Source organism: Xiphophorus couchianus, chromosome 5 (genome assembly GCF_001444195.1).
Source record: "Xiphophorus couchianus chromosome 5, X_couchianus-1.0, whole genome shotgun sequence".
Classification (NCBI taxonomy): domain Eukaryota; kingdom Metazoa; phylum Chordata; class Actinopteri; order Cyprinodontiformes; family Poeciliidae; genus Xiphophorus; species Xiphophorus couchianus.
This window is the reverse complement of record NC_040232.1, coordinates 37,705,576-37,733,424: the sequence shown is the minus strand read 5'-3', so window position 1 is coordinate 37,733,424 and position 27,849 is coordinate 37,705,576. Positions and strand designations below refer to the sequence as shown.

The 27,849-nt window shown below is 41.7% G+C and overlaps 1 protein-coding gene across 1 annotated transcript in view; it reads right to left on the bottom strand.

The window, feature by feature from the left end:
- Nucleotides 1-3,357: 3,357 nt before the first annotated feature.
- Nucleotides 3,358-27,849, bottom strand: part of tll1 (tolloid-like 1) — a 51,490-nt gene continuing 26,998 nt past the window's right edge. Inside the window, exons 7-21 of the mRNA XM_028019246.1 lie at nucleotides 27,720-27,825; nucleotides 27,074-27,198; nucleotides 25,211-25,326; nucleotides 24,925-25,027; nucleotides 23,203-23,319; nucleotides 22,825-22,970; nucleotides 20,540-20,735; nucleotides 20,183-20,308; nucleotides 17,880-18,040; nucleotides 17,578-17,758; nucleotides 14,186-14,311; nucleotides 9,442-9,569; nucleotides 6,141-6,354; nucleotides 5,475-5,725; nucleotides 3,358-3,997 (exon numbers count right to left, since the gene is read on the bottom strand). Of these exons, the coding sequence (XP_027875047.1) occupies nucleotides 3,863-3,997; nucleotides 5,475-5,725; nucleotides 6,141-6,354; nucleotides 9,442-9,569; nucleotides 14,186-14,311; nucleotides 17,578-17,758; nucleotides 17,880-18,040; nucleotides 20,183-20,308; nucleotides 20,540-20,735; nucleotides 22,825-22,970; nucleotides 23,203-23,319; nucleotides 24,925-25,027; nucleotides 25,211-25,326; nucleotides 27,074-27,198; nucleotides 27,720-27,825 (2,231 nt within the window). The 3' untranslated portion in view covers nucleotides 3,358-3,862. The remainder of the gene's footprint in view (nucleotides 3,998-5,474; nucleotides 5,726-6,140; nucleotides 6,355-9,441; nucleotides 9,570-14,185; nucleotides 14,312-17,577; nucleotides 17,759-17,879; nucleotides 18,041-20,182; nucleotides 20,309-20,539; nucleotides 20,736-22,824; nucleotides 22,971-23,202; nucleotides 23,320-24,924; nucleotides 25,028-25,210; nucleotides 25,327-27,073; nucleotides 27,199-27,719; nucleotides 27,826-27,849) is intronic.

Genomic DNA, 27,849 nt, shown 5'->3' with positions numbered 1-27,849 from the left:
ACATCTTAGTGTCTTCTTTAGTTAAAACTCTTGTGGATCAATTTTTAGATTTATTACTAAAATTACTTTTTTAATGGAAGGGAGAAAACCATGTAAAACTATATAAACCAGTGAAATATTCCAGAATATTCTGCTTTAGTTAACATTTTGCAGTAGTAGTTTTGTTAAAACATATTTTAATTGATCACACTATAGCCTTTCTGATTTGTATCTAAGTAGTTATAAGCTAGTGTTTATGTTCACATGTGAAGGTAAATTATTTCCAAAGTCTAACATTATTCCAACTGATTTTAATTCTGTTCTGAACTTTTTTAACTTGAATTTTAAAAGTAAGTTTTGATTTCACTATTACACCAACAGAGTCACACACTGACAGTCAGGTTCCTGAAACTAACATGTTAATCTGGATCTCAACTTAAAGACCTAAGAAAAGAACATACATACAGTTTTATTGATGTTAAGATGCAGACATGAGTTACATAACCAATCAGAGAACACAATCATTCGTGCAGAAAGTTCCTCTGCAAGTCTGTTTGTTTTCTGTGGATAAATATACAACTGTGTCATCTGCATATAGACAAATATGGTCAGGGCTGAGTTTACTTGAACACAATCAAATCTATATAAAAATGAACAATTAAATTGTAATAAATTAAAAAGCAGCAAAGTCTGAATGTATATATTTTCCAAAACACTTATTAAGGAAACTGTAAAAGATTAACCAATAACCAGCTCCTTATAAGCACCGCCTGCAAATAAGGGTTGACTGAAGACGTTTGAAATATGTGCAGGCTTAAAGTTTGGTGGTTTTCAGGTTTTGTGGTTCGATCAACAAGTACTGAAAATAAACATAGTTGTTAATGAATGTCTGATCAATTTAGGCAATTTTTTAATTGGTTTCCACAGTGGAGGTACAAATAATTGTGGCACCACTACATTTGTTGAAAATACATTTAGAGCAGTGATTTTCCCTAGTAAATGGATACAACTGAAAATGTTGAAAACATCAACATCAAACTGAAGCAGGCGAGAGCTTTGAACCTGTGTGTACTTTAATGAGTGATGCAGCGGACGCAGCGTCCCTGTCTCTGGACTACAGACACGGACACGAAGTGAGAAAAACAAAAACTGGTTTGGATCAAAGTGGATCACTTGGAGCTTGGCACGTACAATGACATAGTCAGTTTAAGCACATACAACTGACAGACAAACACGCGTTATGTTTTCCTTATAAATCAGCTACAACACACACTTAAACGTTAGAGCTTCACACCTCTTGACATTCCTTCAGACTTCCTCCCCTTCTTGCTCCAGATGTAGCGTGAGGAAGGATTCAGATGGAATCTGTTGCAACGCAAAAAACAGACATGAGGAGGTTTCTGCTAGCATGTTAGCATTGGCGACACAAACACGCATACACTCTCGCTGTGTTTTCTTTTTACAGTGAAACCACTCGAAGATGCAGCCAAAACACTCGTAGACATCTGTGCAAGAGCATCAGAGACACCCGTGGAACCATAAATTTTGGTTGTAAGGCATTAGTTTGTGGTTCCATAGATACAAGCTGATGTTTCAGCGGGCCGTTTGCACAGTGGCTAGACAAGCGCCTGGGAAAAAGTATTTATATCCCTTTTTTCCCCCTCCATTTTGCCACATTACAAACACAAACTTCAGCATATTTTACTGATGTTTATGTGATGTTCGTCACAAGTGGACAAAAAAAATTATACGTTTTCAAACTTTTATGAATAGAAATGAAAAATTAATACGTTTGCAATTGAGCCGCCTTAATTTGACAACCCTATATAAATCCAGTGTAACCAAATACCTTCAGAAGTCACATGTGTGCTTCACTCTCAGTGTGAATGCAGCTGTTCTGTGAAGGCCTCAGAGGTTTGTTAGGCTTCAACTACTAACCATTGTCCCTCAGTCTGCTGCTCTTTCTTACTGCTCTCCATTTTTCAGTACGTTCTCAGTTTTTCCCCCTCTTCATAGACATTTTACCTGCCTTGGTTTTCTTTTTGTTTTGTTTAGCTGTGGAACTTTTCTTGAGGATGGCCATCATCGACTGAGCTATGGCTGCCAAATCCTTCATGCACTCTCTCTGTAGATGACAGGTTGCAGTGGTTGGGACGCTTTTCTCCAGCAGGTACAGGGGCAATCCGGAAGGAAAACCTTCTACGAGTTGCAAAAGACTTGAGATCGAAGCGGAAGTTTGACCTTCCAACAGGAAAAAAGGCAATAAACCTACAACAAGATGCACCACAGAACATTTTAGGTCATCAGCCTGGTCACAGTGTACGTAGGTCAAAATCCAGCTGGGAATCAGTAGCAAGATTTGAAGAGCAGTGGAGAGAGCTTGAGCTATTTTACAAAAAGAATTAGACCAAAATGTCTGCCTCGGGGCGGTGCTGGACGCACGTTGGTTCTCGATTCAAACTCATCTCACTTTTTAGATTCCATAGATCCTTTTTATGACCCAATAAAATCGTCAAACTGTTCAGTTTGTGGTTGCAACACCACAAAAGGAGAAAATGTTGAAAGGATATGAATACCTTTGCAAGTAATCTTGCCTCCATTTAAAAACCTTCATTCAGTTTTATTTTAGCACCATGAGGGTCTCTCTTTCCACAGACAGTTCTTCCCTTCAGATATCTGCTTATATATATACACATATATATACTGTATATACATACATATATATATATATATATACATGCAGCTCCGGAAAAACTGAAGAGCCCACTGCACTGAACCCTGTTGAAAACCTCCTGGTTATTCCACTAAATATTAATTTCTGAACTCTTCTGAGTTCAAACATTAATATTGTTGTTTCTAAATGAATATGAACTTGTTTTCTTTGCATTGTTTGAGATCTGAAAGCACTGCATCCTTTTGGTTATTTTGACCATTTATCATTTTCTGTAAATAAATACTAAATCTTTGCTTGAATTTTCAGAGACATGCTGTCAGTAGTTCATAGAATAAAAGAACAAAGTTCATTTTACTTAAAGTAAGTGGTCTCTCAATTTTTTCCACAGCTGTACATATATATATATATATATATATATATATATATATAGTGTATATATATATATTAAAACAAATATCCAGGGGATATACAACTTAAAACCACCAGTAAAACTCAAAAGCACAACATAAAGCAAGGCTTAACATCAATGTTACAGATTATAAAATCTCCATATGTTTGTTTTCCTTTCCATTTTTCAACGATGGTCTGCATGAGCCGTGAGCAACCAAGAGTAAAAGGACCAACCTGGGCCTCTTGTTTGTTCTCTCCTCGTGCGCGCGCACACACACACACACACACACACACACACACACACACACCCGCACTCACAGTAAACACGTTGGGTTTAATAATACACAGAAATCAAAGTATCTGCAGCCGTTCCGATCTGGGCTGAAGAGGCCAGTTCCCAGCCCTACAAGGCAAGTAAAACATCTGTGAGCAGTTTGAGTCTCTGTGGATGGAAGCAGCCGTCCGGTGACAGTAAATTGCACAGTTGATGGATCCAGGAGCCGCACAGAACTGCTGTTTATTAGTCTCTTTCATAGCCATAGTTTGTTTTTGAAAATACGAGTCTGTAAGCGGCTCCTCCATTTCCTCAAACCTAATCCTCCATTTCTCGTTTTCGTTTCCACTTCGCCTCAAAGTCTCGACGGCTCTTTTGTAAACAAATATTTGCACCGACAGCTGTCCCCCCCCTCCCCTCCCCTCTCGCCCCCCACCTGGTCAGGCGGCTGGTGGACGTCCTGGTTTGTCCGCGGGTCAGAGATGACGGAAGAAAGCGGATTTTTCTGGTTGCCGTGCCGTGGAGGTCGTCGGCTGAGTGTAGAGTCACTTCCTGGCGTGAAGGTTCTCCTGGAACTGGCTGCTTGTGTATCGGACGTGGAAGCCCTTCTTGCTGATCGTGTCGTCACTATGGAAACGGATCAGCATGGCATCTCCAGGGGAATAAATCCCTTCTCTGGGCTGAAGATGGAAACACAGAGATAGATCTGTTAAAAAAAAAACAAAAAAAAACGAGACGAAAACGAATCCAACAGAGAATTGTGGTGTGAAAAAGTAAGTATACCCTACCATCCACCAGCTTTAGCAGCAGCAGCTTCTACCAGTCGTTTTTGTCTGATCTGATCAGTTTTACAGATTTCCTACTGTCTTAAAATACTTTGTTTCAGTTCATTAAGGCTTGGGAAAATTTCTCTTTGCACACATCCCCTCAGCTCCTACCAAAGCATTTCACTCAGGCTTAGATCTGGGCTTTAACTGGTCCACCGCAAGTCTATGATTCCTCTCTTTTCCACCATCCTGCTGCAGATTTCCTGCTGTGTTTGGGACCGTTGTTCTGTTGGTGACCCACTACAGGTAAACCTTATGATTGACAACAGAATATTTTGTAAAACAGTAATTTATGGTTTACTCAATACGAGGTGCACAGGCTGAAAACGCAGCCCATATCAACACGCCGCCACCTCCATGCTTATCAGCTGGTCTAAAACACTTCGTGCTCTCTTTAGTTTTTACGCATTATGACCAAACTGATCTACCTTGATCTGATTTTGAGATTGTTGCTTCGATTCTTTCATGTTTAAGAAATTAGCAACCATTCAGCTGTGCAAAACGGTTGGGCCAAGCCCCGCCTTCGAGGACAAAGCTCCTCCTCTGAGCTGCAGTTTCAGCAGAACTTCAGACTAGCCAGCAGCAATCAGCAAACACCTGTTTGCATCTGAGCATCAGCTGAGCTCATCATAGGAGCTGCTTTTCAGTAGCTGATAAAAATGTTGTTAAAGGGTTAAAAGAGGAGTTAGGCAGTTGTGACATCCTGAAGGCAGAGCTCCAGAAAAAGCAGAAGTTCTTAAAGAGACAAAGGCACAATTTCAAGGCGTTAAATTATGAAGTCAAATTTCTTTTAATCTTTGAAAGGTTGGAGTTACTTGATTGTGCTATGAAATGGCGCTATTTCATATAACATATAATTCTGCCCCTTTACAGAGTTGACCTGTTTGTCAAAGTTTGGTAACTTGACTGCTAATAGATAATGTTGGATCAGCAACAGCTCAGACAGATGGGTCAATTCAAATATCTCAGTTACCAATGTTCCCATGTGGATGACGAAAATTTATTTTTCCAAAGTGAGACCAATGCGACAAGATTAGAAAGTTTTGGTTTGGTCTGGGGTGGCAAAAGAAGCGACCACAAAACCACAATGAGTTTGAAGTCAAACGTTAAAAGGTCATTCCAACACAAAAAAACTCTAATGTTCTACATTTCTGTTTGAGGCTCTGACTAACAAATATAAAGCGAAGAACTGAAGTAAATAGATGTAATTAATCATTTTATGCATCAATACCAAATCACATTTTCAACTTGCGTTAGGAAGAAAAGAAAAAAAAACACATAGTTTCTGTGAAACTCTGATACTACCTGAAAAATCCAAAATGAAGCTTACCCCTGAGCCACAGAAGCGGCCTAAACGGTGTGCATTGGCGTCGTATCCGTTGTACAGCTCGATGTAGTCATAGCCGCAGTCTGCTTCCTCCTCCACTTCAAAGGTTACGAAGCTGAGCTCGATGCCGCAGCCCTGCTCGGTGGTCAGCAGCCACTCGCAGTCCGTGTGACCCGGGTAGTTGTTGTCTCCAAACTGGGAGTGGGAGTAAAGGTTTTTCTGACGAGCGTCCGCTTTCAGACGACCTCCACACTCTGAAGCACAAACAGGCGAAGGGAAGTGAGCAACCATTCGTATATCGTCACCTTCCAAAAATAATGATCCATGTAATTTTTTGCCAAAAGTGATTTTTTTTTTCTTTTGGTAAAAATGACCCTTTGGCAAAAAAAGAGATGGTGATTTATTTGTTTTGGAAAGTCACTTTTGGCATAAAATGACTATCATTTTAGGACGATGACGATGTCTGGGTAGCATTGTTAATAGTTTGTTTTTGTTTTGGATCTTCTGATAAATCATTTTTACATTGCTATACTCATGCACCTGCTTCAACAAACCACTAGAGGGAGATGTTACCCCTTAGAACACCAGTTCACCAGTTACGGTGATTGATTCTCTTCACAAATTCCCACAGTGTTGTGTATGGAGGTGTGTCTGTGGCGCATTCGCTACCTGTGGAATGTGAAGCCTGGAATCCTTTCCGCTGCACTGAGGCGTCAGAGATGAAGCGCAGGTACATCTTGTTCCCAGTGGAGACCAGAGGCTCCGGGATCTTGCTGCCGCACAGGCGACCCAATATGGCCGCTGCGTCACTGTCCCCGTCAAAGGCCTCCAGGTGGTCGTAAGCACACTCCTGATGCTGCTCAATCTCAAACTCACTGAAGGCCTGCAGAGAAAGAGCAGTCAGAGGAAGATGCCTCCACCACCTTCCTTGGATTTGCAACATTTTTAAGCTGCAGACAAAAGTTTATCACACAAAAAGACCAGGGCTGGAAGAAATACCTAGACTTGTGATGCTGCTAAACCCAGAGAACCACAGACAGATCAGTGGATTGATGAACAGACAGTTTTCGCATGTTTTATGTTAATTAAGGCTGCAGAATTTCTAGGTGTTGAGATGATCCGTTTTGGAGGATCAGTGCCTACAAATCCAAGGCTATGATCATGAGTCACAAAGGGTAGAGTGCCGTCAAAAAAGAGGTTCCGCCTCAAGTAGAGGAGTTTAAGTATCTCGGGGTCTTGATCATGAATGAGGGATAAATGGAGCTGGAGATGGATAGGCGCATTGGCGCAGCATCTGCAGTGATGTTAGCGCTGTACTGCTCTGTTGTGGTGAAGAAAGAGCTAAGTCAAAAGGCAAAGCTCTCCATTTACAGGTCGATCTATGTTCCTACTCTCTCCTGTGGTCAGGAGCTTTGGGTAGTGACCGAAAGAACAAAGTCACGGATACAAGCGGCCAAAATGAGTTTCCTCTGCATGGTGTCCGGGCTCTCTCTCAGAGACAAGGGTCAGAGCCTCGGCCAGCCGAGATGGACTCAGAGTAGAGTCGCTGCTTCTCCACAGAAAGAGGAGCCACAGAGGTGGCTCGGGTCATAACGCCTCCCTGATGAAGTGTTCTAGGCACGACCCATCAGGAGGAGACCCAGGGCACACTAGAGGAGTGGGTTGGTTGGTTAATTTGTAGGTTGATTGGTGAGTGGGTGGGTGTTTGGGATGGATGGATGGAACAAAATTAAAGCTCAGGTTGATTATGATAAGTATTTCCTGCATATGTGGTCCAGCTGAAACAAACTGCTGGATTGGATATAATTCACCACAAATTAATCTCTTTGGGTTACAAGACTTCACGTCAAATAATCAGAACGGGTGCAGAGCTGTGCCGCTGTGTCACCGGTTGCCGATGAGCGATATTTCCAGTTGCGTAAGCAGCAAAGGCAGATTACACAAATGAATGGGAAGTGGACGGTGAATATGAAATCCTGCATTGAGACTCGTGTAGCTGTGGCGTCAAAGTAAAGTGGGAATGCAAGTCCTGTACTACAAACTGTGATCTATATATGCTGAATGTGTGTGTATGTGAGTGTAGACAATGTGTAGGCGTGTGTGTGTGTGTGTCCTTACAGGAAAGCCTTTTGTGTGGTTACAATAGAATATCAATGCACTTTAAGAGGATTATGTGAAGTGCACAGTACGAAGCGACCATGTTCTCGACCACTTGGACCTCTCTGCCTATAATACACACAGAACTATGCAGACGTTTTTAGGCATCCCAGTTTTTAAAAATATTTGCTTCAAAGAAGAAATACATCCTGTGTTTTGGAGGTCTTCTCCAGATTTCTGTTTTACTTTTGATTGCTTTTCCACTCATATTCAGAGCCGTTACTGATTTTTGAAGTCTTTGTTAAACCTGTTAAATCTGTCCCATACACTGAGGCGTGAAAATGTCCCACCTCTTCAGGGAAGCGTCTGTACAACATAGACCAATTTCCACAGAACCAAATTCAAACTGAATTTTCAAAGATATTGTTGCAAAGGCACCATAACTTTTAATGTATTTCCCTGAATGAGTTTTAAAAAATATCCCAATATGTTTATTTATTGCAATTATTTCGTTGTCGCAACATTCATCAACTGATGTTGCCCTTAATGTTGTGTAGAATCCATCATCAGTTCAGGGCCTTGAGTTAATGTAGATGGTACAAAAAAACGGAGGCAAAGCTTTGTGAAGATGTTAAGGTGCCAACGAACCTGGTTGATGTCTAAAATTAATGCTTTATTTTGCAGTTATAGAGCTAAAGTTTAGAACAAAATAGTCATACTTCTTCTAGATTGCACTTATTCCATTTTATCAACCCTTTTCAGTAGTTTTAAAAAATTTTTTATTTAATCTCGCAAATCAACAAGCAAATGAAATCAGTGATCATTTATTTCCACTTTGACTCTGGCTTTGGTGTAAGAATAAATGTTGTTTTTATGTGGCTGTGATGATTGATCTTGAGCAAAAGCACAACAACATTCTAGTTTGGCTCTGTTTAGGTATTTAAAATGACAAACACTTCATAACACATAACCGTCGTGTGCAGATGGCCCTTAACGTGGCAGTTTGCATCAAATCTAATAATGCATCACAGACGTTCATGTTTTTTGCTCGGCCTTCTGAGCGTGCTTTCTAACCTGCAGCCGTCCAACCTCGATGATCTTTAATCATAAAATGATCTTCTATACAAAAGGGATGAGAAACATGTTGATGTTTAGGAAAAGAGAAACTCAAGACCAGAAATCCTCAGTCTAACAGTGACTAACACGACTCTTCATCAAGTCATGTCACACAAATGTGCACACCACAAAGGAGACAGCTATCTTTCTGTGTGTGTGTGTGTGTGTGTGTGTGTGTGTGGGTGTGTGTGTTTATCTATTCTTCTTAGGACCTTTTCTGGCATATTTACCAACCCTCTGAAGACCCATGGGTTATGGGGACCAAAGCATGGTCCTACAGTCTTATTTAGGGTCAGAGGTCAGGTTTAGAGGTATGATATGAATTAAGTTTTAGTTAAGGATAGCGTTAGGAATAGACTAGTAATGGTTGGGGTTAGGGAAAATGTCTGGGTTAGCCATAAATGCAGTAACTAAAATGAATGGAAGTCAATGCAAAGTCCTAATGTGGGTAGAAATCCAAACTGGCGTGTGTGGGTGTGTGTGTGTGTGTGTGTGTGTACACACAGAGGCACAAGGACACAGATGGCCTCTGCCCAAGGCCTCTTACTAACACATGCGCACGCGATTGCAGTTAACCCAAATATCTGTGCTTTCTCCTCCATCCACATTTGGTTCTCTTGAAAAGAGCGAGAACAAAGAAATCCAGACATTAAAAAAAAGAGAGAAGAGACGCCTTAAGGCCTCTTCATGCCGCATGATTCTGCAGCCAGGACGACAAGTTGTTACTAGGTCGGCTTAGTTGGGTTTGCTCACTTACGATCTTGACTCGGTGTCCCGGCGTGGCAGTGATGTCCCAGGTGCACTCCTTCCGGCTGGGGTACTTGTCGGGCCAGTTGGGGCTGCTCAGGGTCCCGCTGGGGCTGTGGATCTTATGCTTGCACTCAGCTGGACACACACAGAAACACGAGAGCACACACACGTAGGAAGGAAGTGAAAAATGTGGCTGCACAGGAAAAGGTCAGAGGAAATAGAAAGGGAACATGAAGAAGAGAAACACGACAACCGAACGAGGGGAAAAAAGGGATTTCAAAGGAGAACATCCTGGTCACAAGTTCAGGGTGAAGTTTGAAGGAAGGCAGGCGCACATGTACGGCACAAGCTGCCTGCTGCTGCACTAAACATGGTCGGTTTGAATGTTTGCGGTTCAAATCCAAGAGCTGGATTAGGAATAAAAAAGTCAGATTGCTGAGTTAAAAGCAGACTCAAACCCTGCATGTGGAGGCATTGACCAGTCACATAGTGATGCTGTCAGTAAATCAGAGCGAGGCTGTTTCATTTGACACAAACATGATGTGTTTAAAAGGAACTAAATATATTAAATCTGTTGACCTTTTTGTTTTGTGATTGACTGTTTTTATTTAAATGAGACAGTGCATCTTAATGAATGTTGTCATAAATACCAGATGTAGCAAAATGCTCATTTCCATTCGTAGTTCCATAAACGAAAGAACACAAGAAATAAACATTCATACAATTTCACACATAACAATAAGAAATACAGCAACAAGAAAATAAAAACTAGATATACAAAGTCGGGACAAACTATTTTACACATAATGCTGCAAACTTAAGCGAATACTTCTGGGATTTTATGTTGTAGACCAACACAATGTATCTGAAAAGTGTGGTGTGCACTTGGAGTCAGACCCCTGGGTCTAAACTGTTTTGAACCGGATTTCTCTGCAATCACAGCAGAAAGTCTCTGTCTTGACCTGCTTAGAACTTCTAGAAATTGTAACTCCATTCTTTGCAAACTACCTCCAGCTCAGTGAGATTGCACTGTGAGCTTCCATCAACAGCAGTTTTCAGGTTTTGCCACAGATTCTTATGTTTTGTTATGTCATAACTCTGGAGCTTTCTCCATTGCCCCTTTTTCTGACTGATAAAGAACGATGATTATTCTTCAGTAGCGCAGCGTTAAAAGACGTGGTGTACATGTGCTCCGAGTCTAATTCTGCTTCTTCTACTCAAAACATCGAGTGAGGAAAGAAAGAAAAAAAAAAATCTCCTGATCTGATTGTTCAGGAAGCTTAACTTCTTTGTTACGTCATGGACTTTTACTGAGCAGATCACCTTTGGTTTTGACAACACATGTATACAGGCAGAGTTTATTATTACTATTATTTTTATTGATTTATTTATTTTGAATATGATAGCAGTATAAAGTAACGCAAAACACATATTTTTTGTACTAAGATAATCTTAACATGCTCAAAAAGGAGTAGGAAGAAGTAAGAAACTTATGAACTTCTAGCCCATAAATTCATACCATTTTTTCAGTTTTTTATTTTTGTTTTATTTTGTTTCGTTTTTTTCCATGGACTCACCAAACACACATATGTCTAAATATATTCACCCATACAGCCATACCCACACACACTGTTACAATGCGCTTTACAATGGTCTGGTTGACAACACAACCAGATCCTTGACATGCATACGTGAAAATGTGAATCGTTTCTTCCGACACCCTAACGCACTAATGCTGTGCTTTATGTGTACAGCCGCGGATCTGACTTCAAGGCCGCAGGGCCACGCCGGTTTAGTAAACATATAAACACACATGTGCAATCAGGACGACAATGCAACATGCGAAGCTTTAAAGTCCCCAGATGTTGGAAACATGACTCTCTTTATGAGAAACCTGGGGAGCCTCAGCGAGTTGTTCATACGGACACTGATGTAGTGTGTTTGTTGGTGTGTGTGCAACAGTTGACTTTGAAAAGCTTTGAGGTTTTTTATTACTGTGGGAATGTTTGAGAGGTCAGTCAGATTAAAAAAATCAAACAATCCCTGGATGTTATATAATACTTATGCTTCTGAACCATAATAATGCTGTAATTTTCTAATTTTCCTTTGTTGCGCCCTCTTGCTCTTTCACGTTTTATCACTTTTCAGCCAAGTACAAATCAAACAGAAAACTCGATACAAGCTCTGAGTCTCAACTTCTTTGGATAATTTAAGGGCACGTTTGGGACAAGTGAACCCAGGCACGGTTACTGTGAGGCGGCTGTGTAAGAAAAGTTCAGATGAAGCCACGAGCCAAAGACACCAAATCTCCGGTGCGCTGGCACACATTCAAAGTAATAACAGTCGTAAAGTCTTTACAGTAAGTTCCAGGTTTTTACAAAGAGGGCCTTGTGGAGTGAGACATCTGAGACAAATCCAAATTAAATCTGAAGTGGTGCGAGGCAGGCTGATGGTTCTGTGCTAAAAGTCCAGATCAAATGAACACAATGGCAGTAAAGAGGAACTCTATGTGATTCAATAAAAAAGCACCTGGACTGGCTTTCTTAGAAGTTCCTAGAAGTATAATTATTAACACTCATTTTGATCGTTATGTGTATCATCTGTGTATAGAGATACACCTGTGATTCTTCACTCATTGATTTAGAGTAAAGGAGAGAGGGGTTCTATGGTGAGACAATGAAAGGCCGACGAATACTGGTTGAAGTCTTGAAGTTAAGGCAGTTTGTTTATGAGAGATTATATCATCCATTATGGTTCCTAACTGCGAGGCCAGAGCCTTCGCAAAGATTTATACGTCACTTAAGGAGGAAATGGGTCAATGTGAATCACAGCTTGAGTAAAAAATAATGGATGCCTCTGTTAGCAATTGTTAAACAGACATTAACAAACATTATTCACGTTAATCTTGAGATTTCTGGAATAAAGAGGCAGTCAAAATTTCTTTGAGTCAAGTTTGCGGAACAATATTTCTAAAGAATGTATACTCCTACATCATTTCCTGTCTCCCTCCTTGAAGAGTTTTTTCCCCCCTAACTAATTATTTATGGTTTGTTGTTTGGGAAGCATCTCAGTGTTCTGGTGGGAAGAGCATTGTCCACCCACTCATGGAACTGATGTCCTCTCAATGTGACACACAGCAATCAACCCTGCAGGACTCCTTCAGCTTCCTTTCTCACAGTTATCGTCTTCACAGGTTGTCTGCGAATAAAGGGTTTGCAGCAGAGAAGTGGCTCAGAAGATCACAGCAAGATGAATCCACAGATAACCAAACTACTAATATGGATAATTTGACCCCTTGATGGCTGCTGAGGCGCTAAACACCACGCAGTCAGTGTTTTAGTCTTTACCCAGATTCTGGTTGACGAACGTCTGAGCCTCCTCCCTCAGGTGAGTTAAAGATGAGCATGTTGTCCTTGTGGGTCACTCTCAGGTTTGTGGGATACAGCTGACGTTTTTTCTGGAACAGGACTTCTTTTACGCAATGGAATACTGCTCCTTTCTTTGCTGCAGTCTTGATAGATCCTTCTTGTGACTCATTGGTATTGCAAATCATGATCCCTAGTTCAGCGAAGAATAGCCTCTTCTTGCTGGAATCTGGGAAAGAAGACCATTAAGACACGAGGGAATTTGTGCTGACTGGATCGGAGGGTTGGAGACCGCTGTGCCCTCTCCAGCTCAAAACACCTGAAATGAATGCGATTGGAACTGCGCCATCCTCAGCTCCATCAGCGATGTTTTATATGCAGAGGCTGTTTCTACCTGAGCACTCCTCAAGGTCGTCAAGTTGGTCCAAAGGAGAGATATTTCAAACTTTCAGCATGTTAATGGTGGAGTCCGCTGCAAGTAGACATTCAATCAGACTTCACAGAGGAGAGGCTCTTTTGCAGGGAGTCCACTATTGTTTTCAACAAGTCTACCAAGACTTGTAGAGGTTTGACGGAGTCTTGATGGGATCTTTTTGAACTCTGCAGCTAGATGAACCATGGAGATAAGCGCTGTGGCTACAGTTTCTTTGGATGGGTTCGCTGGCAGAGATGAGTTAGCCTTGAAGGAAGCTAGCTTTCCTGTTGCACTGGTGGCCACTTGTGTTGCTGGGAGTTGCTAGCTTATCTGTTATTCATTTTTCACAAATATCCTCTAGATCAGTGTCTGTATTGCAAGTGAGACAAAATTTGAATAAAAAGGTTAAACCTCCATCATCTTACATCCAAACTCTGAAGTCTCCTTTGGGTCTTGTTTATTTCATGAACATGTGGGAACGACCTTTTAACCTCTCGTCCTTAGGCCTAAATTACCCATGAACATTTGACTATCTTTCATTCTTTAGAGTTGGAATCTTAAACTCAAGTCTCTGCTGAGCGTAACTTCTGGTGCAAAAAGAGTTTGAGTGAGTGGTATGCCAAGAAAAGTGCATACCAGCACTTAGCACTTATTGCTAAGTACACTTATTAGTGTATATAGGATGCATAAAAATTCAAATTGGGTCCGATGTGTATTAAGGACCACCAAGGGAAACTATCTATCTAGACAGAGACTCACTAAGGCAGTGAGAAAGCTAATAATGAAGCATTAACTTGAAATGTAACAGGTAGGTTGTCTAGATAGATCAGCTTAACATTTTCTGTTGACATTTTCGGATGTCTGTGTGGATACTAGGTTTGAAATTTCCCGTTTTCATGACCGAAAGTGTTACCAACGTGCACATGCATCCCGGCCATTCTCACTCCGGTGTGTGAACAAGTGGAACCCACCTTCTTTACAGTCATGTTTGTTCTCATGCAGCACAAAGCCGTGGCGACACTGACAGACGTACGAGCCCACCGTGTTGATGCACTCGTGCTGGCAGCCGCCGTTGTCCTTGCTGCATTCATCTTTGTCTGTGAGAGACACACATGCAGCACGTCACTCATGTGGAAATAACAGAGACGAAGTGGAAGGGACGAAGGGAAGTGGGAGGGGAAAGAAAACGGAGGGCGAAGGAAAAAAATGCCCCAAAGGACATCTGGGGTGTGGGGGATGCGATGGGGAGGAACCAACGCAAGCAGGTCAGGTGATGTAAGGGAAGGTGACAGCAGTAGTGAAAACTTGAACATGCACAGACAGAACATTGCTTTCAAGCAAGCATTTCAAAAGTAAGAAAAAAACCGGACAGATCCAAGCTTTAAACATTTCATGTAGCCCAAAATATGACTAAGTAACTCTCTAAAACTTTACAAAATAAATAATGAAAAGACTGGCTAATACAGGTACATCTGAAAAATATAGTGTAAAGGTGCAGTGCTTCTTGCCAGTCAACTCATGATTTTACAAGGATTCATTACACAAAGTTAAATATTTCAAGCTTTTATTTTTACTTTTTGCAGTTTCAATGATTGTAGAAAATGAGAATATCACATTAGGATTTCTTCTAATGCCCTGCATATATTAGATGCGTTTCTGCTCCAGCACACAAGTGTGTATGATCCTTTTTCCTTATTGTAGTAATTACACTATGAAATTGCTCACATGCTGTTTTGTAGGTGTGTGTGAGCTGTCAAACCAAACTAGTGTCAACCTCCCAGTGAGTGAAAATAAAAGCGGTGAACATTTCCTTGGATCTGTTTCTAACATATGAACATCTTTTTGTACATATTTTTTTCTAAATATTGAACTGAAATATTTGGAAACGTTTGGACTCTGCAGACTTTTAAACAGAAACCAAAGAGCTGTAGTGCTGTTTGCCTCTTGACCACCTGGCTGAGGACAAAGCCGCTCAGAGGAACTGGACTCTGCAGGGAGCAGAGGGTAGAAGAGCAGATCTGCATGGAGCTGCCATGTTGACAGATGCACAGGATAACCCCACAACTAAAATAACAAGTGTTGTGATGTTTTCATGCCTGGAAGCAAGACTCCCTACAAAGAGGTGTAAGATTAGACACAGATGATGACTCTTAACCCAACTCAGCTAGATCTGATTTTAATGAAACCACTAAATCCTAGTCTGTGTGTGTGTGTGTGTGTGTGTGTGTGCGCATGTGTGTTTGTGTCTGATGTGGTATTACAGTTTCTATTGTGGGCTCAGTCACACCCTATCACTGACTAAGAGGCTTTGCAGCCGATGTTGCACGGCGCTCATTGTAGCCGTCTTCAGGTCAAGCACAAAATGTCCTCATGCACACATGGATTAGTGTTGCTTGGGAGGCAGAGGGGACCTCTCTAAAGCTGCTGGCCATTGGCCAACCAAAACGTATCCCTGGAAGGTGCAAATAAGTGTGGGCTATCTGTTCACCAGGAACTTCTCCACAGCGCCAAGCTGCAAATTCTAGAGCCTCTGCAGGCAGTTGGAGTTTTGCAAGTCTATCTGTGAGGTAGCGTGAACCAACATCTCAAAAATAGGATGGTCAGGGTTGGACACAGGGACGTCTACAGAAAGAAGGTGGTGCCTTTGGTTTTGTTTTTTACAATCCAAAGTGTGAGGCTTATTTCTGAATTTAAAAAACTATATTACTAGCGCCCAAAACTTTTGCAAGTTTGTCTTACAAGACTCTCCCTTATTCCCTAAAAACGCGTGGCATGGCGTGGCATGACGTGGCGTGTCCGCCATGCGTGGCTCTTTCCTTCACACTAGCAGCAGCAATTAGCAGACAATGCTAACTGCTGGTGGAGCTGTGAGTCTGCTGAGCTCATCATACAAACTACATCTGAGTGCAAGGCTCCTAAGAGCGTTTGTAAGGGATGTTGTGGTGACTTCCTGAAGGCGGAGTGTTGGAAAGAGCAGGAGCTTCTTAAAGAGACAGAGGCCCAATTTCAAGGCATTAAATTGCGCGGTCAAATTTCTTTTAAGCTATGTGTCACATCTACAGCAATTTATAACAACTGAAGGTAACAGTGTTGCTGGATTGTGCTATAAAACTACAAGCCTGGACAATATATAACACCGGCATGTCACTGAATCAGACTCCAGAACTTTTAGTTTGGAGGTAAAAGCACTCAGTCAGAAAAATTCTGTCAATTTCAAAGCTTTCTGTAGCAAGTTTTAGGTTAAAGCAGCAGAGTGAATGAAACCCTTCTTACCAAGCTCAGTCCGAGCAAAAGAGACAGAAAGAAGCAGCAAGTATTGCTATAAGAATAAAAAGGTTTGTCCTGTTTAAACCTCAGACATTTGCTTTGATGTGTTCCTGACAGTTGAAGTGAGTGTGAGCACCATGGTGAGAACCCAAGAGCTGTCTGAGGCATTTCAGATGGAAGACTGTAGCAAATTATGAGTGTAGTGAGGGATTTATAAAGATCCTTAAATAATTTTTCATTCGGTTGTTCCACCGAATGAAAAACAGTCCAGAAGAGGAGAACGTTCAGAGCTGCTGCCGGAGTGCCTCAGTCTGGCCTCCCAATGTTAACTGATGGAATGATTTCATGCTGATAACACCGGGTTGTAAAAAATATTCTTTGGAAGTTGTCTATGTTTTTTCAGTTGACTTAAATTGACATTTTTCTCAATCAGGTCAGGTTTTTATGTCGTGTTCTGTGTTTTCTGTGTGTTAATTTCGAGTTTTCGGTGTCTCCGTGTTGTCCGGTTCTCCCCTTGATTAGTTCCCAGGTGTTTCTTGTTTCCTGATTACACCCAGTGTATTTAGTGTCACCTGTGTGTCTGTTCTTTGTCGGGTCCTCGTCTTATGTGCGTTCAGTCCTTCGTGTTGTCCAGTCAATTTACCAGTTGCTACCGGCGTTGAGCCCTGGCTTCTGCTCAGTCGTGCTGCCTGGTTGTTTGTGGACTATTTTGGACTGATTTATCATTAAAACCGTCATTTCTCACGTTACCTGGGTCTGCTGCGTCTGCCTCACCACCTCACACCCACAATTCATGACATTTTATTCTAATTTTCAGGTTTTCAGAGTGTATTAATTAAATGTTACAAACTTGGAGTTATGTAAGTTGAATAATAAACACTGATAAGAGCAAGTACATGTGAATTTAACATTTTGTCTTCATTGTGTAAAATTCTCCGTCTCTTTTCTGTCCTGATGGAATCTCTCCTCCTGCTCATCACTCGTTGATCCAGATTCTCAGGAAACTGATCCAGATGTGAGAACAAGTCATGCATTTTGATGCTCATAATGCTCAATGGAGCACTCTGCCATAGACACAATCGTGCTTGAATATTACCTGAGAAGAAGTGAGCTTTGAAGCCTTTCTTGGAAACCGTGTTGTCCGACTTGAACTCAATCCTCATGTTGTTGTACTGAGAGGTGATGACCTCGGGGACTTCTGTGCCGCAGTATTTCCCGTGCAGCTTAGAGTCGGACGAGAGGCCGCTCCGCACCTCCACGTAATCGTATTTACAAACCTAAACACACACACGAGGATCGCGTTAGGGTCTTAAAGTGCTGATGGAGAAGGAATCGTTAGCGTGTTGCTAGAAGCCCTGCATCCGGCCGAGCTGCACGCCAACACCTGGACACGGTTACCTCGTTGCCCTCCAGCTCGAAAGCCTCAAACTGCATGGAAATGCGGTACTGAGTGGGGGCCACCACCTGCCACACGCAGTTCTTGTTGGGTGGATATTCTTTAGGCCAACCAGGAGTGTTGATGGTTCCATTCAGCTTGGACAGGAGACCACCACAGGCAGCTGAAAACGCACAGATGTAAACAAATCAGGCCCAGCAACGAGCAACAGAGTTATTTTGTACATGAAACATACTAAGGGTATACTGACGTTTCCCCTGTTTATGCCAGTTTGAGTTTTCTACATTTCATCCCATGAAAAAAGCAAACAAGTCAAAGTTGACACCATCATCCCACAATAACTGATCCAGAAACTGGAGAGGTTGGGCCTGTACACGTCTCTCTGTGATTGGCTACTGGACCACGAGCGGCCCGGGTTGGCAGCACCACATCCAGTACCACCACACTGAGCATGGGGGTACCCCAAGGCTATGTGCTCAGTCCTCTGATGTTCATGCTGCTGACCCATGACTGCACAGCAGCAACGTCTACCAGGATTGCAGGTGACGCAATTATGGTGGGCCTGGTCAAAAACAAAGAGAGGTGAATCTGCTGCCATGTTGGTCAGAAGAACACCAGGATGTAATTTCAACCAGAGCTGCCTCTCTTTACCCTTTTCCTTCCTTCAAACATCAAATTTCACCTCCTATACTGCTTCAAAATAACTGGGGGGATTTTTTTCTTTTCCTTTTTAAAAGATGAATCATAGCATTTGTGCATAGAGTTGACTATGACTCATGTACTACAAAGTTTCTGGTTTTATTGTCATTAATAGGTAGAATTCAAACAATGAATGCAATTTATTTGTGACTAAGTTTTAACATACAGGTGGCTCAAAATTATCCATCCCCCTGGCAGACTGAGGTTTACAGTAGTCTTTGGATTTTACAAACAATAAGTTGCGCTCTGTGGCTGTAAAGACATTTGCGAATGCAAAAATAATGAATGAATTTACAAGGAAAACTAGCAAAAGGGAAAGAGAGAAAATCAAGACAAATCCTCCAGAGAATGATAGATAACACCAGGCAGTAGCTCACTAAAAATCATCACGATGTTCGCTTAAACTTTGCCAAAAAAACCAAAAAAACAATAAAAAGTCAGAACAGCAATTCTTCCTTCTATGTCAAAATGGCAGGAAGAAAGCAAGATGGAGGGGTGGGTTGAGACACACACACGACCCGAAGCAAAACGCATCATCTGTTCAGCTCCATGGAAGCTGTGTGCTGCTTCAGACTGGAGCGACTCCCAACAGCCTTGGTCTCCAGTGTTTACTGATGATGTGACAGTAGATGGAAACAGCTAAAAGAATTCAGACATGGACACTCGCAGCCGGATAGGAACATTTGACAACATCAAATAAAACTTTTTGTAGAACCTTTCAACGTGAAGAAAAAGGAAAACAACACTTCACAAATCCCATTCAACCTTCCATAGAAGAACAATCTGCAAAAACAAACTAGTGAAGAAAGTTTCCAGTGGAAATTCAACCGTCTCCTCCCTGAGCTACTAATCCCACCCAAAAGCAACCAATCAGAGCTAAGAGGAGGGGGTTATTGCTGTCAATCATCCTTGTGTACATGCTGCTCAATGTGCTAATAATGGAGAATCAACAGGGACAGAAAAATAGGAACATCAGGCTAACTAGCTTGATCATTCAGTTAGCGTGGCCACAACACATTCTGTTGTGGTGAAGCAGTACGTACATGAGGATGACTGACAGAGCTGAGTCCCTCCTTCTGGCTCTGATTGGTCGTTTCTGACTGAGCATTTTCTGCAGATGGCAGTGGAACCACAGACAGAAGAGCTTGATGTTTTCACTGATTATCTGTCTCATGTAATGCTGTCACGGCATGGTGACGTTTCTAACATATATCTAAAAGAACAATTTCTTAAATAAAAGTTACATACTGCCACTTTAAACGTTTCCATGTAGTTTAAATGCGTGTCAAAGGCACATATGTGCAGCACAAAATGAAGAACATTCAACGGATTGCGAATTAAATTTCAAATATTTTTACTTAAGTTAAGTTGGTCCAGAGTACCAACTTAACTTAACTGAACCATTATCAGTACATGCTTGACTCCAAAACCTAACATAAACTCAATTCACACCATAAAAGTCCTAAACATAACCCCCAAACCTATAACTGTTTGTTATTAGGCTTTTGGGGCCCATAGGTAGCAATGGGTCATCACAACGTAATATTTGTTGGAAAAATGAGCCTTACGATGTAAGAAATGCTGAAACACACACACTCATTGTTACCTTCACAGCTCTTCTTGTCAGGAGCCAGTTCGTAGCCGGGGTCACAGGCACACTTGAAGCTGCCAAGAGTGTTTACACACCTCTGCTCACATCCACCATTGTCTGGCTTGGCACACTCATCTTCCTCTGGAACACACAGGAGTCAAAATTCATGTGAAATGATTTGGAGAGAAAAGCCGCATGGGAAAAAAATAACTAACAGGTACGGTGAGACAAGAAGTTTCACTGTAAATTCATTAAATACGGCAAGACTTGTGGTGGCATTCTTGATGAGTATTTTTAAAGGGCAATAAATAAATACATAAAGAAAATTAAAGAGAAAAACAATCACAGACCGCCTTTATTGAACTCCCTCACCTTTGAAGAAGTTGGCGGCGAAGCCAGCCTTGTTCACCGTCCCGTCAGAGACAAACTTCATCCACAGAGTGTGAGAGGTGGAGCGAACGTCTTCAGGTTTGTCGTAGCCACAGAAACGGCCAATCAGCGGGCTTGTTTCAAGTGGGCCGTCCCGAACCTCCAGGTAGTCGTAGGCACAGCTGTCGTGCCTCTCGATCTACACAAACACACAGTCACACACACACACGTGTTCACGCCGACTCTTGGAGTGCCACAGTCATCATCAGTGCCCCGTTTAACAGCTGAAATGGCTCAAACTTTCTACCTTATTTGCTTTATGTAGCAAATAAGGTAGATCATTGCTGTGAAATGAAGAAAAATACTTGCAGTTTTTACGATTGGAAGGGAGAAAAACCAAGGAGTGTCTCTAAAAGAACTGCTGAGAGTATTTATGTAAAATGAGCAACTCTGAAATCAAAGGCTCCACATGATTATTCCCCAGCAGAGACGCACAGTTAGCCCAGTCCTGACAGCAAATAACAATCTGTATTTTAGATAAGATAAGATAAGATAAGATAAGATAAATCTTTACTACACCCATAAGGAGTGAGGTGTAACATACTGTCACTCGTTACGCTGCAGCTGTCCTCAAGATGTCTCAGAAAGCCAAAGCCTCTTTTCTTGCCAAGTTTTCCAGCTTTTCTTTTCAAAATTAAATTCCATTTTCACATTGCTAGCTGCATTTCCACTATTCATACAACTGTGCAAATTGAAATGATGAAGATAAATTTACTTAATGGAAACATGCTAATTTTGAAAAAGCTCACTTTTTTCAATAAACAGTTTTGCAGTAAATATGAGGTGGATCTCCAGCTGTATTGAAATTTATGTATTTCACAAAACTGCAATGGGAATACTTTTTTCACATTACAAGTGATCAACTCCATGTCACTACTGGAGAAAACAACGAAGAAAACGACAGAAAGTGGTAAGAGCTGTTTTGCTTTTGTTTTTTACAGACAATCTGCGGCTGGCTCCACCAGCTCTCACACAGTTCGTAAAAAGTTGTGTCATTCCAAGTTGTGTTGAAGCCATAACTCTTCTGTAAAATCTCCAATTACAGTTTTCCCAAAACATGCATAGACACTCCCAAGAAGGCAGGGCTTGTCGCTCCGACGTCAGTGTTTCATCTCCTGGATGATAGATGATGAGCTTTAGCACCATGACTGGGTTATGATATGTATCATGTAACTGTTTATATCTGTCGCAGCCATGATTTTTAATGACTTATCATGTGACTTAGCTTATTAACATCCATCCATCCATCCATATTCTAACACCCTTGTCCCGAATGGGGTCGGGATGTGCTGCTGTCTATCTCCAGTGAACGTTTCGGGCGAGAGGCGGGGTCACCCTGGACAGGACGCCAGTCTGTCGCAGGGCAACACAGAGACAGACAGGACAAACAACCATGCACACACACACTCACACCTAAGAAGGATTTAGAGAGACCAATTAACCTGACAGTCATGTTTTTGGAGAAGGAGTACCCAGAGAGAACCCACGCATGCACAGGGAGAACATGCAAACTCCGTGCAGAAAGACTTGAACCCAGACCCTTCTTGCTGCAAGGCAACAGTGCTACCAACTGCGCCACTGTGCAGTGCAGTGTGATTTTAATTTGATTTCTTATTTAATGGGAACCCCACAATATCCAAATTGTGTTTTTTCAACATTACCAGAACATAGACAACGATTTGATCACATTTGTAATGGAAACACAGCTACTGACACAATCAGGACTTTACAAGTGGATCTTCTCTAAAGTCAACAAGTGTGGAAGGGGCTTGTTTCAAACTAAATACAGCTAACTCAGCACTACACAGCTGATTCCTATGTGATGCACTGATGAACACTTGTGGACACAAATTTCTCCTTGAACATTTGTTCATACAATTACCAAAAGTGGTTCAAACAAGGATCAGGTTTTTGCATTTTAATGAGGAAATAACATTGATTTTTGCACACAGCTGCTGTTTGTAAAGCAGAGGAAGTAATTGATGCAACAGAGCAGAGCAGCACACAGCAACAAAGATGGAGAGAATAATCTGAACTATGGGATTAAACCCCAGATTCACACACACCATCCGCTGGAACCTTTACTACCTTTCTAGCAACTATACGAGTGTGAAATTTGACCCAGACTTTCTGAGCTCATGCACACCCCGACACGCACGCACGCACGCACGCAAGCACGCACGCGCACACACACACACACACACACACAGAGAGAGAGAGTGGGTCACCTCGAAGGCCTGGAAGCTAAGTCCAACATGGTATCCCTCAGACACAGTGATCCTCCACACACACTCTTTGGAGGGCCTGTAGTCATCAGGGTAGTTGGGAGATTGAATTTGCCCAGAGTCCTTGGTAATTTCCCCTCCACAGATGGCTGACCAGAAAAACAGAGAATCACAGCAGGCAGAGACGGACAGGATGAGTTAGCATCAACCGTTGCTGATCGCAGAGACCTGAAACATTCTCTCTACACCATGAGTAATGGAGCTAATCTCAAAAACCAGGCATGTTTAATCATCAGGCATAGACCTATGCTGCATACGAATGCATATACATGCTAACCACCAATTTGTCTGAGTGATTTATTAATTTAAAGGAGCTGCTACCTTCATAAACAGCAGCAAAGCCTTTGCCCACCCAGTTGCTGCTGCTGCGTAACTCAATCCACATCCTGCTGTCGGCTGAGATCAAGACATCAGGGATTTTGTCTCCACAAAACCTGCCTGAGAATCACAAACAGAAAATGAAAATCAACAAAATCACTTTAAGAACTGATTATAAGAAGTGTTTTACTTTTAAACCCAATTTAACTTAAATTAGATTCAGTTGGCCAGGCCAATAACGAAACGAATTCTAAACATTTTCTCCTGGACATGTCCCTTCATCCAGTGTGTTATCAGTACTACCTTCTTTTCTGCTCTGTATCAACCTGAATAACTTCCTGTTTGCCAATCCCTCTGACATTTCTCAACTTTCTATTTTATCAAAATTATTTAAAAAAAAATTCAGCATCCTTCATGAAATAAAAACGTGGAAAATCTTGTCAACGATATGTTTCCATGTATGTCTGCTGATTCATATTGATTTATGCTGTGACGTGCAGCCACTTCAAATGTTCCATGAACTGCCTGGAAGGAAGTAATCATTATCAGACAGTCCTTATGCTCAAAACACATCGGATCCATTTTGGCCTCCGATCCAGCGGAAAACCAAGTCAAATGATATATGCAGCAAATGAAACACGTTAAGGTCGCAGATGCCTCACGATTTCCTAAGACTCGGTCCCTGACTCTCTGACCAGGATGAACCTGAGGTCTGTTTAGGTTGAAGCGATGCAGCAGTTTGATGAGACAGAAAGTGAGTTACAGTGGCAAAGTAAAATGCATCCGCTAACAACGTTTGGGGGAAAATACAAACTAAGTAAACCTCGTACTGACCAAAACAAAGTAGGGTATTTACTATGGTAGGACCTCAAAAGTCAAACAGCTTTAGAGGGACAGTATTATGAAAAATTTACTGTTTTGATCTTTACACTGTTATAATGTTATTCTCGCATCAAAAGCATTCCTGGATTGTTGCTTTGATTCTTTCATTCATGTTTGAAAAGTCCTTTAATCTTCCGTGGCAATCTTCTGTGCAAAACGCTTGGGGAGAAGCTCCAAGCTTAGGAGCTTCCACCTCACTGAGCAGCCCTCAACTGTGGCTCCCCCACTCAGCTCCTTCAGACTAGCCAGCCTCAATTAGCAAACAGCTGGTGGGACTGAGCATCAGCTGAGCTCTTTATAGGATCTACTTCTCAGAGCAACGCTGGTAGAAACAAATGTTGTTAAAGGGTCAATAGAGGAGCCATGTTGTGATGACTTCCTGAAGGCGGAGTTTTAGAAAGGGTAGGAGTTTCTTAAAGAGACAGAGACTCAATTTCAAGGTGCTAAATTACAAAGTCAAATTTCTCTTAAGTAATATTTGATATATATAGAATTTTTTATAACAATTAAAGTTAACAGTTACACGATTGTGCCATAAAATGCCACTATATCTCCAGAAAATACATTTTACTGTCCCTTTAAGCAGTTTACTGCCAGATCCATTTACACTGGCAGGATTTCTGGTACACACTTTTGCATGAATACTTGATCTTGCTAGTTGAGTTGACAAACGGTCAAGTCGAAGCCTGTGTGTCATTTAAAAATCTGGTCAAAAAGTAAAAAGTCAGATGAAAGCGCTGTGTTTTTGGCTGTATAGTCATTGTTTCTTCAGGAGCTTAGATAAATTTCATTACATCTGGAAAAAATTGGCTCCAGTTCCTCTCTCTCTCACACAGATCGTACCGAGCAGCGGAGCTTTCCTCCAGTATCCATCCCGGACCTCGATGTAATCATACCAACACAGACTGCTTTTATACAGGTCCATAGTGGTGAAGTTGAGAACAATCTGGAGGAACAAATGAAAAATCCTTTAGTTACTCTAGACGTTAGCATCAGTGGCAGAGCAGTGAAAGAAGACAGCATCAATCTGTCACCACGCTCTAATTTTTACTGTGTTTTTGTGTGTGTGTGTGGGGGGGCGGGGGGGCGGGGAGGGGGGGGGGGGGTAGGTGTGTGTGTGTGTGTGCACCTTTTCTCCAGGAGTGACAGATATTCTCCAGACACAGTGAGTGTATGAGGGGTATCCGTTGGGGTAACCAGGTGAGGAGAAGTTACCGGTTGATTCCTGGAGGGTTTCTCCACAAGCTGCAACGCACCCAGAAGGAAGTTGAGCGTCAGCGGCTGGGTCGTTTGTGTTCTGAACTCAACATTCCTCTGTAAAACGGTAATCTACTGGATGTGAACACATACTATATGCGTCTTGTAATTTGCCACTCTGTGGACATCGGACAAATGTAAAACAGCTAAGTCGGGCATTCTGGGCAAATGATCTGACCATTGTTGGTTTTCATTCGGAGCGTAACGCTGCTGCTGTCTCTCAAAAAGAAGTTAGCCAAACGTGCCCCTCCTGTCCCATCATGCACGCTGTCTTTTTCCCCCACAATGCCCTGGGGCTCTGTTCATCTGTCAGTGGATATGGTAGCGCCCTGGTATGACCTTATGAGATTCAAGTTGTATCTGTTTCCAGCTGGGATACATTAATACATTGTCAGTATTATATCGATTTATAGCTTCCACTGAGACACACTTGTTTGAACTTGCTATTTATGGATGACATAATATTCAAGAAGAGCATAAATCAACAGGGAAAGTATTAATCAATGCACAAAACACAATAAAGATGCAGTTTATCATTTAATACTGCATCATTAGCTGCGTTTCTATTACAAATGTGCACAAAACTGTCAATATTCCGCTAATGTAAAGAAAAACACTATTTCGCAGTGTGTAGCATTTCAATTAAATAAGAAACACAAGTAAAATTACACGTGAATAAGTTTATTTCCATGACAAGATGTTAAAAATCATGCTGCGACATCATCCTGCAACTACTTCCTGTTATTGTCTTGTCTGGTTTTCGCCAGTGGCAACATGCAGTTGTTGGTCATGTGACTCGCTTGAAGTGATAAAATGTGTTTCCAATGTAGTTTTGCGAAATGAACCGATTTCAATATGGTCAAAAAAATAAAAAACATCTCATCCTAGCGCCAAAACGTTTCTATCTACAAACAAGAATTTTTTTTAGAAATTGCAGTGATTCCATTGAGCAAATTTATTTTCTAAATGTCAAATTGTGAATTTACATGGTAAATGAAAGCACAGCTGTTGTTTATAAAGTGTGTGTGTGTGTGTGTGGGTGTGGGTGTGTGTGTGTGTGTGCACTATTAGGTTTTTGTATGCTTGTGGGGACCTATTTCTGTCTATAATGTCGGGTTGTGGGGACCACTGCTCCTTGTGGGGACATGTTCTTGTTCCCCATGAGATGAAATGCTATTTTTGGGTTAGGGGTTAGGTATGTGATGATTACGGATAGGATTAGGGATAAGGTAAGGGGTGGGCTGTAGAAAATGAATGGAAGTCAATGTAAAGTCTCCACAAGACATGAAAACATGACGGGGTGTGTGGGTGTGTGTGGGCTGAGCGCTTCGGTACCATTAACAAACAGCATTTACAGCGTTGCACCCCGGCTCAGTGAACAGCTCCAGATCATGTCAGAAACTCCTCACCAGGGAGCAGAATGACGCCAGATCTGTACGGGTGTGCTCAAGAACTGAATGTATGAATAAGCCTGCGTGCATGCGTGTGTGTGTGGGTGTCTGTGTGGGTGTGTGTGTGTGTGTGTGTGTGTGTGTTAGAGATGTGTGAAGACGAATTGGAAAGGTCATGTGGAAAAACAGATTGCTACATTCTACCTCTGTGCCTCAGAGACAGGAGGATTTTTTGTTAAAGGTGCAATAGATTAATAAGCACCATTATCTTTTGTTTCCTAGCTGAAAACAATAAACACGTTCACACACCCAAACACGCAGTAACATCATAAATGCATCAATACCTGGACATCTATACAGCTTCCTTGCCTGTGCGATGTCTCCCTTGCTGAGCCTGGTTCTCTGGCCGATAGCCGGCCGGACGCCGTTCTCGTCCCTGGATGGAAGTATTGTGTCGAGGAACATCCCACTGCAGGGAAGAGAGCGAACGTTCAATTTTCCCCCATAGAACATAAATGTGTCATCAGGACGGCATAATACAAGGTGTTCTGGTCAAAATTACAGTCTAACTTCAACATAAAGACTCTTTTATTTGCTTTGCATGGAATTTAATCTTATACAGCCCAGAATTATTCATACCACTGGCCCATTTAGATTTCAAATTTGTAGACATTTTTTTTATTTCTAAAGGAAATGAAACATCCATGTTTTTAAAGATAATGAAACAACATAAAGTTTGAGGGAAAAGTATTTTTAAGGATTTAATTTACATTTTAGCAAAACATGGCATTTCTACACAAAAAATATTTTCTGTCTTAAATCTGCAGCATGTAACTTTTAGAAAAAAAAGCTTTTACACATTCGTTCAAATTATCATTTTGCTGTGACAATGGCAGGTTTAACAAATGTATATATAAAAAAGGTTTTTGTAAAGGCTACATACTGCTGCAAAAACAAACCATGGAGCTGCCAAGACGCTGGAGCTGTTACCGTGAGAATGTGTTCCTGGCGTAGTGCATGATGCTGTCGAAGTCGTACGCTTCTCCAAGAGAGTTCACCTCCCCAGGCTCCATCTTCAGGAAGTTATATTCCTGACCTGCACACACATGGATACATTTTC